General features: G+C 52.8%; 9 protein-coding genes across 9 annotated transcripts; 4 read left to right on the forward strand and 5 right to left on the reverse strand.

The window, feature by feature from the left end:
- Positions 1-160: 160 nt before the first annotated feature.
- MIND_01080700 (uncharacterized protein) lies at positions 161-909 on the reverse strand (the record flags this gene model as incomplete). Its single annotated transcript, XM_037367380.1, has 3 exons — positions 556-909; positions 405-509; positions 161-352 (listed from the first exon to the last, which is right to left on the reverse strand). The coding sequence occupies exons 1-3, from the start codon at positions 889-891 to the stop codon at positions 161-163; spliced, it is 633 nt and encodes a 210-aa protein (XP_037216774.1). The 5' UTR covers positions 892-909.
- Positions 910-1320: 411 nt separating this feature from the next.
- Positions 1321-2423, reverse strand: MIND_01080800 (uncharacterized protein; the record flags this gene model as incomplete). The annotated part of the gene is made up of 8 exons (XM_037367381.1): positions 1321-1511; positions 1558-1671; positions 1719-1736; positions 1787-1817; positions 1862-2125; positions 2170-2197; positions 2255-2289; positions 2337-2423. 8 exons carry the CDS (start codon positions 2421-2423, stop codon positions 1321-1323), a joined length of 768 nt encoding a protein of 255 aa, XP_037216775.1.
- A 288-nt stretch (positions 2424-2711) lies between these two features.
- Positions 2712-3325, forward strand: MIND_01080900 (Thioredoxin domain-containing protein; the record flags this gene model as incomplete). The annotated part of the gene is made up of 4 exons (XM_037367382.1): positions 2712-2843; positions 2902-2966; positions 3018-3165; positions 3218-3325. 4 exons carry the CDS (start codon positions 2712-2714, stop codon positions 3323-3325), a joined length of 453 nt encoding a protein of 150 aa, XP_037216776.1.
- A 219-nt stretch (positions 3326-3544) lies between these two features.
- On the reverse strand, positions 3545-3941 carry MIND_01081000 (G-protein gamma subunit; the record flags this gene model as incomplete). The annotated part of the gene is made up of 4 exons (XM_037367383.1): positions 3545-3592; positions 3644-3716; positions 3766-3839; positions 3888-3941. 4 exons carry the CDS (start codon positions 3939-3941, stop codon positions 3545-3547), a joined length of 249 nt encoding a protein of 82 aa, XP_037216777.1.
- A 493-nt stretch (positions 3942-4434) lies between these two features.
- Positions 4435-7548, reverse strand: MIND_01081100 (Urease; the record flags this gene model as incomplete). The annotated part of the gene is made up of 12 exons (XM_037367384.1): positions 7435-7548; positions 7166-7389; positions 6870-7110; positions 6430-6825; positions 6348-6381; positions 6173-6297; positions 5659-6141; positions 5563-5608; positions 5349-5518; positions 5006-5301; positions 4821-4959; positions 4435-4767 (listed from the first exon to the last, which is right to left on the reverse strand). Exons 1-12 carry the CDS (start codon positions 7477-7479, stop codon positions 4435-4437), a joined length of 2532 nt encoding a protein of 843 aa, XP_037216778.1. The 5' UTR covers positions 7480-7548.
- A 47-nt stretch (positions 7549-7595) lies between these two features.
- On the forward strand, positions 7596-8630 carry MIND_01081200 (KH domain-containing protein; the record flags this gene model as incomplete). Its single annotated transcript, XM_037367385.1, has 5 exons — positions 7596-8027; positions 8076-8159; positions 8213-8312; positions 8363-8441; positions 8489-8630. Exons 1-5 carry the CDS (start codon positions 7605-7607, stop codon positions 8628-8630), a joined length of 828 nt encoding a protein of 275 aa, XP_037216779.1. The 5' UTR covers positions 7596-7604.
- A 188-nt stretch (positions 8631-8818) lies between these two features.
- MIND_01081300 (uncharacterized protein) lies at positions 8819-11173 on the reverse strand (the record flags this gene model as incomplete). Its single annotated transcript, XM_037367386.1, has 2 exons — positions 8819-9144; positions 9193-11173. The coding sequence occupies 2 exons, from the start codon at positions 11171-11173 to the stop codon at positions 8819-8821; spliced, it is 2307 nt and encodes a 768-aa protein (XP_037216780.1).
- A 196-nt stretch (positions 11174-11369) lies between these two features.
- Positions 11370-12006, forward strand: MIND_01081400 (uncharacterized protein; the record flags this gene model as incomplete). Its single annotated transcript, XM_037367387.1, has 4 exons — position 11370; positions 11421-11463; positions 11518-11721; positions 11772-12006. Coding segments are annotated over 4 exons (483 nt in total).
- A 320-nt stretch (positions 12007-12326) lies between these two features.
- On the forward strand, positions 12327-12891 carry MIND_01081500 (uncharacterized protein; the record flags this gene model as incomplete). The annotated part of the gene is made up of 3 exons (XM_037367388.1): positions 12327-12349; positions 12394-12594; positions 12648-12891. The coding sequence occupies 3 exons, from the start codon at positions 12327-12329 to the stop codon at positions 12889-12891; spliced, it is 468 nt and encodes a 155-aa protein (XP_037216782.1).
- Between the last annotated feature and the right edge of the window lie 1531 nt (positions 12892-14422).

Below are 14422 nucleotides of genomic sequence, written 5' to 3' on the forward strand. Positions count from 1 at the left end.
GCACGGTGATCCATTTCTCCAACTCCGTTGAAGGTGCACTCTGAGTTTTACTTGGTGAAGATACAATAGATGGTATAGTAGTTGGGGTTCATAGTATTATAGTAAAACACGCTTCCTCACTGGTAGAACGAAGTAACCAGTCTTGGGTATGGGTCTGCCGCTATTCGTCGTCAGAGTCGTAATAATCCTCGGATTCCTCAGCATCGTCGGAATTGTCGTCGTCGTCGTTGTCGTTATCAGAATAGCCGTAGTTGTCAGCATGGTCGTAGCCGTAGAAGTAGGCTTCGTATTCCTCATCGTCGAACGTCTCCACGGAGGGGGGGTATGTAGCGCCATAGATACCCGCCAACATCTCCCGGCCCGTGTCAGTCGACTGCTCAGTGTGAGAAGTCGTCACCACGCACCTTGACATCACAGACGTTGTAGAAGCGCATCTTGCCGCCCGACGCGTTGTGGGGGTTGAGCTCCTCCCGGAAAGGCTTGATGCGGTCCAGCTGCCACGCCTCCAGCTGCTTTCCGTCAGTAGTGAATACTATGTTAGTAACTGCAACTCACATTGAAGGCATTACAAGCCGCCGTGCGGAGAATATAGCGCCCCCTCCGCTTTGCCAGCCGCGGCAGGTCCTCGTCAACCTCCTGGACAACGCCCAGCGCCTTCCCCAGCGCCCAGCACTTCTCCTCCACCGCGCGCTCGCTGTACGTGATCGCCTCCATGTCCGGGTCATGTGGGTTGGGCACCCGCGCCCGGATCGGGATGCTCTCCATGTCCTCCGCGGTCAGGTTGAACCGCTGCATCGCAAGTGTCCTGTACACCCATCGCTGCTCTATTAGGGCGGCAGCAGCACTGGCAGTGCGTGAGCTGGAGCTGGACGAGTTCGGGGCCGTGGGCATGGTGGGGGTTGTGACTAGAGTTGCCTCTGCTTAAAACACTACGGATTGGTAATCCAGTCGTCGAAACTCTGAATAAGTCTGTATGACCGCACAAAGGACATGACGAGCAGGGAAAAGCCAACGTCATGCTTACACATGCGCGAGCTGACAGTGAATTCCGTCATCAACGTCGATCGTAGCTTGCAGCTTCAAGATTCTTTGACCCCATTGCTCAATAAGTCGTGCCCAAATTCACGCACGAAAGCCTATGGAATTCCAAGTCAACCCGAGTTTCGCTGGAGATTTAGCCGAGACCCAGCGCTTGCCGTCGTGTGAATATGCGAGATTTGCGTGTGTAAACCAGTACATTATTTTGTCCGTGAAAATAATTAACCGAGCACCGAGGTCAGTAACTAATGCGGGATCTACGCTACGCTCTCCTCGTCATGCTTACAGCAAGAGCCCAGCGGCAAGACCAAATGCCGCCAGGAAGTGCACCGGCGAAGCAGCCAACGCAAAGCCAGCGCCAGTTGTGTTGCCTGACGGCGACGGGGATGGGGCACCTGGGGCACCTCCTGAGGTGAGTGCGGCTGCTGCATCAGGACCGGAAGGAGCGGCGCCGCCTTGACCTGGGAGACCTGCTAAAGGGTTTGTCAGAAATTATCTTGGGTGCGACAGTTAATTTACCAGGAGCACCAGTGGGTAGTCCAGCCTGAGCTGAGTCAGCGCCGGCGGAAGACGCGCCGGGGGCAGCGGGTGCACCACCAGGAGCGCCTGGAGCAGCAGGCGCTCCACTAGGAGCTGGAAAGGAAGATAAGAACAAGTTATTTCCGACACGTCTAACAAACCTGCACCACCACCGGGAGCTACAAGACAGATCAGTAAGGGCATTCTTTTCTGTATGATAGTGGCTCACCTGCAGCAGCATTACCACTCATCGCGAGAGCCTACCAGAAATTAGTCCAGTCTCAAACAAACCCATAATGCCCACCTGGTACGCAGCAAACGACTTCTCGCTATCGGGCTTTGCGTTCACAGAGAAGACCATACCCGCTTGGCAGTGGTTTGCGGGGATGGTCTGGGCGCAGAAGAACCACAGCGGAGCGGTGTCGTTGTTGATGGTGACGCTCCACTCCGGCAGCTCCGTTGCATTGGCAGGGACGAGTTGGAAGCCCGAGTCGATACCCTGGGCCGGGGTCGTCTGGATCTCACAGGGCTTGCCAAAGGTCGATTGCGTGACACTGTGGTTTTTGCCCTGGGGCGGCGTCAGGAATGATAATGAAGAGTGAGAGGGCATACCTGGAATTGGAAGTGGATCGTGTCACCGCTGATAGACAGACAGTCAGTCATCGAGACGAATTGACGCAGGGCGGCCGCCACTCACACTTGGGCGGTGATGTTCGTGGGCGAGAAGGCGAGCTGGTGTCCATCTCAGATGACAAGCGGAAGCTTTTCTGGGTCCATACCTTGCCTCCGGCGCCCACTTGGACAAGGATGTCCGCAGCGGAGGCGAGGACGGGGAGTGTAGCAGCAGCAACAAGAGAGAAACGCATTATGAGCAGGCGAGTCGGGTTAAGGAAAGTTGGTGTTCAGATAATGGGTCGTTGAAACTTGAGCCTGCTCTTGCGTCAGCCGGCGATCGCAATCGGAGAAGAGGGACGCACTCTGCTCTGCTGCAAAAAAGAAACGAAAAAGCCTGCTGGGAGAAGAAGCGTTGAAGGGGAGACAGGACGGCAATTGGACGGCCATGGTATTTGTATGAACCCCAAAGTGTGACATGTCGCATCACCATCAAGTTCCAACTCGTCATCATCTCCGTCCGTCTGCTAATTATATCTGCTATGGCGACTCCCAATATGCTTCCGCTACGTGGCCACGCTCTCCGCCGTCTATTCCAGCGCACACCGGCCTCAATAGCTGGCTTACACTCGTCTTCTCGCTGCAGGGAACGTTACATCAACGGTTCCAAGACTGTGAGGCTATCCAACTGCCGCGGCTGTTCATTGGTTATTTCGCTCAATCTCGATCCAGGACTTCGACAAGATCGTGCTCCAAAGTTCGACAGACCGAGTTGTTCTCGTTGATTTCCATGCAGAGTGAGTAACATGCCTACTGCCGTCCAAATCCGTGCTGACCCATCATCATAGCTGGTGTGGACCGTGCCACGCTCTGTCCCCCATTCTCAATAAGCTGACTACCGAGCGCACGACCGGCTCAGGGAAGCCGCTGGACCTCATCACCGTTGACATTGACAACGAAGAAGCTGGCGGCGTCGCCCTCGCCCAAGAATACAAGGTACAGCCTAAAAATAAAAAATCAGCCGTAGATTAAAAATATTACGACCTAGGTACGCGCTATCCCCACCGTGGTGGCGTTTCAGGGCGGAAAACCGCTGAGCCAATTTGTCGGCGCGCTGAACGAGGGCGGTGTCGCCGACTTTCTCAACAAGCTCTAAGCGTTTCAGACACTCGCAGGCCGTGCTAAGTAAAACGGGGGTTCTGTTTGCTCCAAGCTAGACTGCGCCGTTGGCTTGGAAACTGCTCGCGATGGAGGACCTCCAATGACAATCGACCAATCAGCGTCTATTAGGGCTACCATAAAAAAGTACAGAGCGATATTTTACATTCCAGAGTCCTCGATAAGCATACGTAGAAAAATAGAGACGGGGACGGGTTCACTGGACTGAGCATTGGCACCCTTTCGTCTGCGCGCCGTATGGATCCTAACATTCGACCCGTCAGTCGCGTAGAGTAACATAAAATTCGTCACTCACCTCCGCCCGCCCAACTGGCCCCCAAACTGACGGGACAAGATGGTCCTTTGTCGTTTTGCAATACCGGATAAGACTGCCAGAGCGCGTCAAACCTCTCCTCATACGCGAAGGAAGCTACGCACCTTGCGCTCGCCTCGCTGACCCGTACCCTTGGCCGTGCCAAATCCTCCCTCAACCGCTGGTTATGCTCGACTATCTGCCCGCCGATAAGTCACCACTCGACATCCAACGCATAGCAGCGCACCCTCCGCAGCTTGAGCTCCGACATTGCCTGGCGACCGCCGACCCGTCCGCTCATCGTGCTCGTGAAAGTTGCAAGTGATCTTGGTTGTTGTTCTCAGGCCCAATTCAGTCCCTCGACATCAACCCATCGGCACGCTCACCAACCCGGGGTTTCTCCGACAGCGCCTAGACTGCAAGTGGTGGATGGACAGGGTGGAGGAGCAAGTTGCAGCGATGGGTACCACCAGCCAAGACTCGACGTTCTTATACCTTGGGCGCCGGCGCTGCTCCCGGACAGATGTAGACCGGCCTAAATTAACGATTGACAAGTTGCTATCACATCGTGGAGACTGGCTAACTCTGCGGGAAACCACGGGGTTTAAAAGGGCACCCAAAGCTGGACTTTTATAGCAGAAATCAAGGTCCAATCCTGGATTCCGGGAAAATTCTCAACTACCAAATAAGGTAATTTTCGGTCACGTGGACCCGGCTGATTGCTCACAAAAAACATTAGCCCGGGTCGCGCGAAACCCCGATGAGAGAACAAATACATTTGGTTGTCTACTACCTCAAAACAAATTATATACCCTCGCAAGCGGCAAACTCTCCGCCGGCCCAACATCCATTAGCTCCCCATCCGCCCTAACCTCATACGTCTCCGGGTCAACCTTCATCGTCGGAGTGGCGTCATTCCACTTCATGTCCTTCTTCCCCACCGCCCGACAATTTCGGACCGCCTCCACCCGTTTGGCTAGCCCATACGACTGGACAGTCCCGCTCGAGATTGACAACTGCGACACAAATGCAACAGAATTCAGCGCTGCCGACCCCGCTTTGGCGCCCCACATCGGCTTGCCGAAGAACGGCTGCACGGAGGGTATCGATGCATTAGCATCGCCCATCTGCAAGTTCAGTTAGATTTTGCTTTTCTCCCCAAAAAATATGAAGAGCAGACCTGCGACCACGCAATGACACCGGACTTAAGCACCATCTCCGGTTTCGCGCCAAAGTTCTCCGGTTTCCATAGCACGAGATCGGCGAGTGTGCCGACTGCAACCTGCCCAATCAAATGGCTCATGCCTTGTGCGATTGCCCTAAAGATAATCAGCAACACGATCAACAAACAAGATAGCAACTAACGGGTTGACAGTATACTTGGCCACATATCGCTTGACGCGGGCGTTATCTTTACCCTCTCCATCACCAAGGGAGGTCAATGGTCCCCGGAATTCCCGCATCTTGCTCGCTGTCCGCCATGTCCGACTGACAACCTCGCCAACACGCCCCATTGCCTGCGAGTCAGAGCTGATAATCGAAATCGCGCCCATGTCGTGCAACACGTCCTCTGCGGCGACTGTCTCTGCCCGAATCCGTGACTCGGCAAATGCTAGGTCTTCTGGTATCGACTTGTCAAGATGGTGACAGACCATGAGCATCTGAAGGGTGTCAGTGTGAACAGCAGAAAGTGTAGGACAACGAGTACATCAAGATGCTCGTCGAGCGTGTTTTTGGTGAACGGTCGGGTCGGATTCGTCGACGATGGGATGACATTTGACAGGCCACAGACAACAATGATGTCCGGCGCATGTCCACCACCTGCGCCTTCAGTATGATATGTGTGGATAGTCCGTCCGCCAAATGCCGCGATAGTGGCTGTTACCATTTAGAGGTTTTCAAACACAGATGTCTTGACTCACTTTCCACAAAACCGCTCTCATTCAAGGTGTCAGTGTGGATATTGACCTGGAATAGCAATCAGTATAGCATAGAGAACAAGATGGTTCAACACGGACTTGAACATCATACTTATCCGCAACATCAAGGGCAGTCGTGATAGTCGCCGGAGTCGTACCCCAATCTTCGTGCAACTTCAGTCCAGCAGCGCCTGCCTTGATAATGTCTTCCAAGGCAGTCGGGCCAGCATCGTTGCCCTTGCCCGTGAAGGCAAAATTGAGCGGAAGCCCATCGGTAGCGGCAAGCATGTGTCGCATATAGAACGGACTTGAGGTGCAAGTCGTGGCGTTTGTCCCTGCGCTTGGTCCAGTGCCGCCACCAATCATAGTGGTAGTCCCTGACGCAAGGGCTTCCTCCACTTGTTGAGGGCAAATAAAGTGGATATGGGCGTCAATAGCGCCAGCAGTGACGATAAGTTTTTCTCCAGCAATAACTTCCGTCGAAGACCCGATAACCAGTGATGGATGAACATTCGCCATAACATCTGGATTACCGGCTTTGCCGATTCCTGCTATGAGCCCGTCTTTGACACCGATATCAGCCTTAAGAATATTTAGGGTTCTGCAGAACAACTTGTGCCAAACATGCCTTGTAGATGCCAGACCAATCGATGATGAGTGCATTGGTTATAACGAGATCAAGGGTTTCCGAAGCTGGGCGGTTTGTGGCCTGTCCCATTCCTTCTCGAATCGTTTTGCCTGGTCACGCATTTAGAAACGAAAAATGCAGTAGCGAGTCCGATAATTACCTCCACCAAATTTGACTTCATCTCCATAAACCGTCTACAAAATTTCAGGTTTGCAATGACGTGGGATGAACTACCAGCTTACCTCGTCGTGCTCGACCTCAACCCAAAGCGCCGTGTCTCCCAGTCGCACCCGATCGCCGACCGTGGGACCAAACATTGAAATATAAGCCTCCCTGGCAATTTCAGCGTCCACAGTAACCTCCAACGCGCCCGGTTGCGGCGCGTAGCCAAAGCCTTTCTGGACTAGGTCGCTGACTATTTGGTCTGTCCTCGAAGGGTCATATACTCCAGACGCTAAACGGTTTCCTCCGGATATTATTTTCGCTCCTGCAATAGAGACCAGCGTTACGGTCTTGGTATCACCAGGCTCGAAGCGGACCGCAGTGCCGGCTGGGATGTCCAGTCGTTTTCCGTATGCCTTGCCTCGATCGAAGGACATGGCCGAGTTTGTCTCAATAAAGTGATAATGCGACCCAATCTAATGAACTTGAGGGCCGTCTTTATCGCGAGTTGGAAACTCACTTGGATTGGACGATCCCCATTATTCGTCACTTTCAACTTCACGCGCTCGCGACCCTGGTTGAGGACAATAGCCTCTGGACGGGCGATGATAGCGCCGGGCATTTTTTCGTGGAGGTATTCAGAGACATCTGATATGGGGAAGAGGTCGTCGGAAGGGGAGGGGAGGAATGAGCCATAGAGCGCATTCGTAAGGTTGCCAGACTCCGTGCAAATAGGGTCGTGGACGGTGACCAGAAAGACACTGCATGGCGCATCAGAGAAAAAGGAGAGGTAGAGTGGATGACGATAATAATCACCCGTCTAGGAACGTGCCCTCGACCTGGATTTCATGGAGCAAGCTGGGGACGTTGGGTAGGACATGACGACGACCGAGCATTTCTTTCCCGAGCTGCATAAGCTGGGCTACGGAATGACGTCCATCACGAATGAACTCCTGTAGCTGAGACGCTATCAATGCGACAGCCTCAGTCTGGTTTAACCGCACGCCACGGGCGAGACGTTTCTGGGCAAGAGAGCCTGTCTATAATCGATGAATAGGCGCAAACAAGTGTTGACGGTGACAGACCTGGTGAAGCAGTAACTTTGCCTCTTCCCGGGGCAACAATCGCATGAGAGAAACGGATAAGACAACAGCATTCAGGCGCAGACGAGATAAGCCAGTGGAGAGATAAGGGATAAGTGATAGTAACCCCTTTCGGCCGCGGACCTCGTGACTTTCAGATTTTTTTCGCAGCCATGGTCGCCGTCGCCCAGCCCGCAGCCCCCGCCCGCAAAAACAGAAGACGAGAGTCCAAGAAGAAGGCCCCCAAACTACCCACAGACGATGCCGATATGGCTGGGGTGGACTCAGATGGCGAACCTGAAGCTTCCACTTCCTCCCCAGCCCAACCCCCGCCACCGATCCAGAACGACGACGATGAAGACGACCTCATGTTAGATCCGGAGCCATTGGCCGCACCAACTGGCGCCCCGACCTTCTCCGCTCTCCCCGCCAGCGCAGAAAAAACTGCTCTCAAATCAGAAACCCGTCGCATACCAATACCCCCACATCGCATGACGCCTTTGAAAAAGGACTGGATCAATATATTTGGGCCGCTGACGGAGATCCTGGGTCTGCAAGTGCGCATGAACGTCCAAAGGAGATGTGTCGAAGCACGGGTGTGTTAAATCGACCATACTATACTTCTCATTCCTAACGTTTTCCAGACATCCAAAGCTACCAAAGACATCGGTGCCCTCCAGAAAGGCGCCGATTTTGTGAAAGCATTCGCCTTGGGTTTCGACATCAATGTGCCTCATTTCCTTCCTAGCCTACAACGGAGAGAACTGACAAGATCATCTAGGATGCCATCGCCCTGCTCCGATTAGACGACCTCTACCTCGACTCGTTCGAAATCAAGGACGTCAAGACACTCCAAGGCGACCACCTTTCTCGTGCCATTGGTCTGCCTCGTTTTTGATTTATTCGTACCACCAAACTCATTCCATCGCAGGCCGCATCGCTGGTCAAGACGGCAAAACCAAATTCACAATCGAGAATGCCAGCAGGACGCGTATTGTCCTTGCCGACACGTGAGTTGCCTTGGCCGTCTAAACGTGTTGTTGACTCTCCCTCGCAGTAAAATACACATCATGGGTTCCTTCCAAAACATCAAGATAGCGCGAGACGCAATCGTCTCTTTAATCCTTGGCTCCCCTCCTGGAAAAGTTTATGCAGGTTTACGCACTGTTGCCTCGCGCATGCGCCAGCGTGCCTTATAGCCCCATTCTATATTCTTCAGTACTCCAATCAACTCCGATTGCTGTGTCAACGAGAACAAAATGCGATTAGGATGTGCGAGAGTAAGTTACAAAGCTAGATCAGGTATGGACATCTTCAAATGGGTATAGAAAGGGTATCGAACGTTGGCTCCTCCACCTACTCCGCATCACCAGCTTTCACTCGTTCGTTAGGATTTGTGCTTGTGTTCTCCAGTACACTGTGAATCATCGTCAGCAAAAGTACCACAATACGAGAAGGAGACACCGCACTTTTTCAAAGCGGCATCATCCACTTGTGGATCCTTGCCATCGCCAATCATTACATGCAGGGCCTCGCTGGGGACACCATCAACCACAATATGGATCCAACCAGGGCCAGGCGGATAGACTTTTCCGCTAGGCGGGCCAACAATACTAAGCCGGTCACCGTCCTCCGGAAGTTTGAAATCAAGATAAACCAGCCGGGAGTTGGCGTGGACTGCGTGTGTGACAAAGCCAAAGTCCATTAATGCGACTGGAGACCAAGTTAGATCCAAATTAGGTAGTTGCTCAATAACCGCACCTTTGATTTTAGAAGAGGACTTTGTCGCTAGCCCGACGGTTAATTCTACCGTTTGACCGAAAAGAACCTGCTTTGGCCCTTTGACGATCTGAGGACGAGCCATGGACATGTATGGGGGCCGTAACCATTCGACTCGATACTCCGTTCCATACTTGAGTTCGCTCCGGTCCAGATTGGGGTTGCTACCAGCGATCATAACATCGCCCCGAGGGGTCAAGGTTGCAACACTGTGATACAACCGAGGTATATTGCTGGTAGGCATTCCTGAGCGCGAAAAACGAGACCCGTGGGGGGCGGATGGATCGTAGAGGACAGGCGTCAACACCGGATGGTCCGCGTTCGATTGGCCAACTTGATTACGAACATTGCCATAGCCAGAGATACCCGTACCAGCGCCATTGACAATGACAACTTGTCCAGTGGGCAGGAGAACTGCGTCAGGCATCAAACGAGCTTCAGGCATCGACTCCACTTCCCATCCTCGGCTGATTCCTTCATCGTTCAAGACCATTCTGATGCATTGCGCTGAGGCAGGGTTTTGGGAGGATATTTCGTAGCCTGGTTTCCGATCGTCGACATTTGAACCCCCACATATGAGGACTTCAGGCGTGTAGTGATTTTGAGGAGATAATGGGAGAAGCACAGCAGTTGCCGCCATAGGATATGTGACTCGAATGCCGTTGGGGATTGGAGGAAGGTGGTGCGCCGAGTTTTTTGACCAATCGTATATCATAGCTTGTGTGTTGGCGGCCACGAAAATGGTGCCATCAGGAAGGGCGAAGGCGATAGGAAACAGATTGGCATTGAGCGTGTCTTCTAAAAACGGGAACGCAATCGGCAAACCCTTGGAGCCGTGAATTGATTTGGGAGGGTAGTACTCGATTGTAGGATTGTTTGTGGTCGCATTATTGATCCAGCCTCCCTTCTTAGAGCCACCGATTATCATCGCACTGCCGTCGTCGATTCGCAGCACAGTACTGTACCAACGAGGAGAAGCCATTCGAATTCGTTGAGGATTTTCGTAGATAGCGCAGCCTTCGACAGATTGAGAAATACATGGTTGGAAAATGCGAATCGCTTGAAGCCCGTTCACATCGCCAAAATCAGCAGCCGACGTCTTGTCTTCGACAACCGGGTTGCCTCCGACATTGATCAGAGTACCGTTACTGAGGAAAGTACCGCCAGCGCAGAAGGAATTGGACTTGAGAGACAAGGGAGTGACGCTGTGGTTCTCGAGATTGTACAATGCTGCCCAAGCAGGATGGCCATCGATAGTCAACGGGTTGTGCTCGACCTTGTCGACAATAAGCGCGTGGCTAGGAGATATCACCACAAGTTGCATCGCGTTGACTCCGGTTGACCCTTTCTGTTCCAAAGCCCACGATTTGGTTTGGAGTGTGGCCGGAGGAAGCGAGTCACGACTCAGTTCACGGGCGGTTGGTGCTTGGCCAAGAGTAACGACAAAAGCGTCAAAGCTCAAAGTTGCGTGGTTGGATCCGGCACGGACAGCAGCGTTGACGAGCTTGATGGTGTGTTTTCCGGGCGATAAGTCGAAGACCCAAAACAGGCGTTGTTGCACTAGTCGTCTGGTGTTTGGACATGCTCCGTTGACCATACGGACAAGTTTCCCGTCGATATACACGGCTGCCATTCCCTGAAGCTCGTCGCATGGTCCAAACGCTTCGATACCGGTGCCAGAGAACGTGAACAAGAGGTAAGCGCCGAGTTGGTTCGCTTGACGGAAAGAGTTGCCGACGTGAGCTGATGAGAAGACTTCTTGCCAGCCTTTTGAGTAATGAATGAGAGGAGAGCTTGAGTCGTAGGACTTTGCTCCAGGTGGGACATAGTATGGTGTGAAGGTGGCAGGAGTTACGGAGTCTGGTGTCGTGTGACCATTCCAGGCGGGCTCGGGGACAATTGCAACGGAAGGCGAGAGAGCGGCGAGAGTCGATATGAGTGTCAAGAGTATTGTTGCAACCATCGTCGCACAGATGGCGGTGGTCGGAAACAGAAACGAATGTGTGACGATGTGACAATCTATGTCGTATTCGCAGCTCAACGCTCAACTCCATGGTAAATGCTTAACCTAAAAGGTAGGCATCACGAGAAGCTGGATATCCAGGCAGTCGTCCCTGCTCCCCAAAAAGACCACCGCGGCCGTCTTAACTTTGTGCACTAGTAAGTAAGCGTCACGTGTCAGTTGATTCGCACCCCTTCAACTCATCCAGTGACTTCCACAACACCTTTCATGGCTCGTAGACGCAAGACCAGGTAGGCCATTCCTCTTGGTTAAATCCAAGGTCGACATTCATTGCGCGCTAATAGGTTTCCCACTACCCGCCCATTCACCGACCCACCAGCGATGCTGGGCGAGCGTGTTGCAGAGGGCCTGACGCCGACATATATTCTGGCGTGGAAGATCGACCGGCGGGAGCTGTGCAGCGCTTCGAAGCTATACCGGTTCGTCGACTCGGAATACGAGCGATGTTGGCTCGAGCGGCTCGAGAAAGAAGACATCGAACCCCTCTCGTGCGTTTCTGTGTTCCTTTCAGACAGTATGAAGTTGACATGACTGCTAGTGTGAGCCGGGTGTGGGTGGACAAATGCATCTACCAGGACGACGACTACGACACGTTCTACTTTGTCCTCGGCACGAATCACATCAAGAGCGACCTCGCACTGAAGCCGGGCTGTCGCGACGTGCGCCTCGCCAAGGCGGCGTTTCTGGATGTGTGGGACCCGTTTGACAAGACCACCGACCCGGGGGAGCCCGTGTGGTATCGTTTCGGGTCATACGAATTTGTAGAGTCGTAGCCAGAAAGCTGGGGCCCGGGCTCGGTCAGGATCGCGTGACCGCGACTCGTCTGCACCTTGCGATTGGTTGCGGGAGACATTATTGACACGAAAAGAGGCAAGAATTGTATTACCAGCGGAAATTAAATCCCAATCCAAACGCTAGATCGCGGAATTTCGCAAGAGATAGACGGATACTGACGACGGTACATAAAAGCGAGACGTGCCACAAAAAAATTATGTAAAAGAGGCAGTTGATCCAGAACGGTCACATGCAACGCAGCTCTTCATCCACAACCGCCAAGACTCATCCATACCGCTCCCTCTACTGCTAAGTGACCATGGCACGACGTGTCAAAACATTGTAGGTCAGCGTCTCCCCGTGTCCGTCCATTAACCATTGCGTAGGTTCCCTGCCACCCTCCCTTTCGACCAGCCCCCGCCCCGCTTCAAGCAGGTCGAGGCTCGTGGCCAAACCCCGTTCTACATCCTTGCGTGGAGGGTGCACAACAACAAGCTGGATATCATTGACAACCAGTGGCCGTCTGTCGACAAACACTACCAGAAGTGTTGGTACCACACGATAAAGAGGCATGCGCTCCGGCGAAGGTGTGTGTGCCTGAGCGCTGCCTTTTTCGCTGCCCGCCTCATTCAGCGAGCAGCCCGACGGAGCCTTACGTGATGAACAATATCCTCTCCGATGGAGACCAGCGGCAGATGTACTTTGTAACCCACACGAACATGCGCCCACTCGACATCGCCCCCGACTGTCTCCAAGTGCGCATGGCAAGGGAGGTTCTCGAGGAGTTTTATCTTCCCTACGTCGACGACCCTGATGATGTACTGGGGGATCCAGTGTGGTACCGTGTAGGGCCATTCAAAGACGCAACCCCGAAGGAAACTTGATATATTTGTCTCTTGCTGTACTTTTATGCTAATTTTTCCAACTCGAGTTCGGGCCCTAACATTGCTTGACTATGTAGTCTAAGGTCGTCGACTAGTAACAACATGAGATATGCGGTCATCATGAACCTTCCAAGTGGTCCTCTTGTAGAGCCTTTCTTTATGTAATTGCATGCTGTGGAACATTTCAAAGGTTACTCGACTTTTGCTTTTACTTTTAATTCACGCCGTGGTAGTCCGATTGGATCACAAACAATGACATATTTTACACAGACGATGTAGTAATAGTACTGGGTACTCGTACACGAAAATAGGCCTGGATATGTGGTCAAAATCAAAGTGGTGTCGAGGCTTGCCGTTCCAATTCGTCTTTTTCGCAAAGGCGAACCAGGCATTCGATGTGTTGAAAGTAGGATTCTGCGAGCTGTGTGCCGACTCGAAGGATACCACTCCAGGTATTCGGTTCTGCGGCAAAGAACTCTTTTGGAGAACGTTTCTCAAACAGGGGTTGTCCTGACAACCTGTGGCGTTTTTCGAGGTCCTCATCCTCGAAGAGTAACGTCCCTTGGGACGCGTTGTCCTGATGATTGAATTGTGGAAGCGTCTTCCGTGCCAACTTCTGGCTTTTGTAAACAAAATCATCCCGCGCTAATTCGAGTGGAGTCGCGATTCCTTTCGTGGCATTTCGTGAATGACTATCGGAACCGGGTGCGCTGGCGACCGTCTGGAGATGGATATAAGCCTCATCCGCCTCTTTGACAAGCCGCTGAGGAGGTGGGGCCGCTTGGAAGTACGGATGGGAGACTAGGGCTTCGAGCTGGTCGTACTTTTCGTTGATGTTGATCGATGAATCTTTCTCCAGTGCCTCGAATATTTCCTGGGCCGTTTCATCATCAGCAGCATTGGGGAAAAGCTCGGTGACGTCGGCGAGCGCTATTTCGTTGTTACCGGATTTATAGGTCTTCAACGATCTGGGATTGAAGGTGCTTTCTGGGCCAGCATCCACCCAACGGAACAACTTAATCGTAAGAAAGTCGCCACTCGCAGCAATTAGGATAACCATGTTCTGATATCGGAAGCGCCAAGACTTGAGCAAACAAATCCCTTGTTGCTCAACTTGACGTTGGGCCGCTCGGATGAGTTGCATAAGTTGCGTGTAGAATTGCTCAAGGTTGATGGGATGTCGGGGGGGACCTGGCTTCAGCTCCAAAAGCAGGGGCACAATCGCGTTAATAACACGAAATAATTCGGGGGGGAATAATCGGTGGGTGGGTAGAAAGCGGGCGAAGAAGTCAGCGACGTTGTGGATCGTCTCTCCGAAAGGGTAGGACAGACCACGACGAGGCCGTAAGACAGGAATGACAATGGCCAGATCGACCAGGACCCCGTCCGCCTTGCTGTCGCCTTTACTTTGGGTCGATAGCAGACTGATGTCGCCAGCATTATTATCGCCTTCTTCATCGTCAGATTCACCAGCCCGAGTGGTGTCGTGTGGATGGGGCGGGTCAGTCGTCATTTCTGCATGAATAGCTTG

This window comes from Mycena indigotica (genome assembly GCF_014461135.1).
Source record: "Mycena indigotica strain 171206Taipei chromosome Unknown Mind.scaff0009, whole genome shotgun sequence".
NCBI lineage: Eukaryota > Fungi > Basidiomycota > Agaricomycetes > Agaricales > Mycenaceae > Mycena > Mycena indigotica.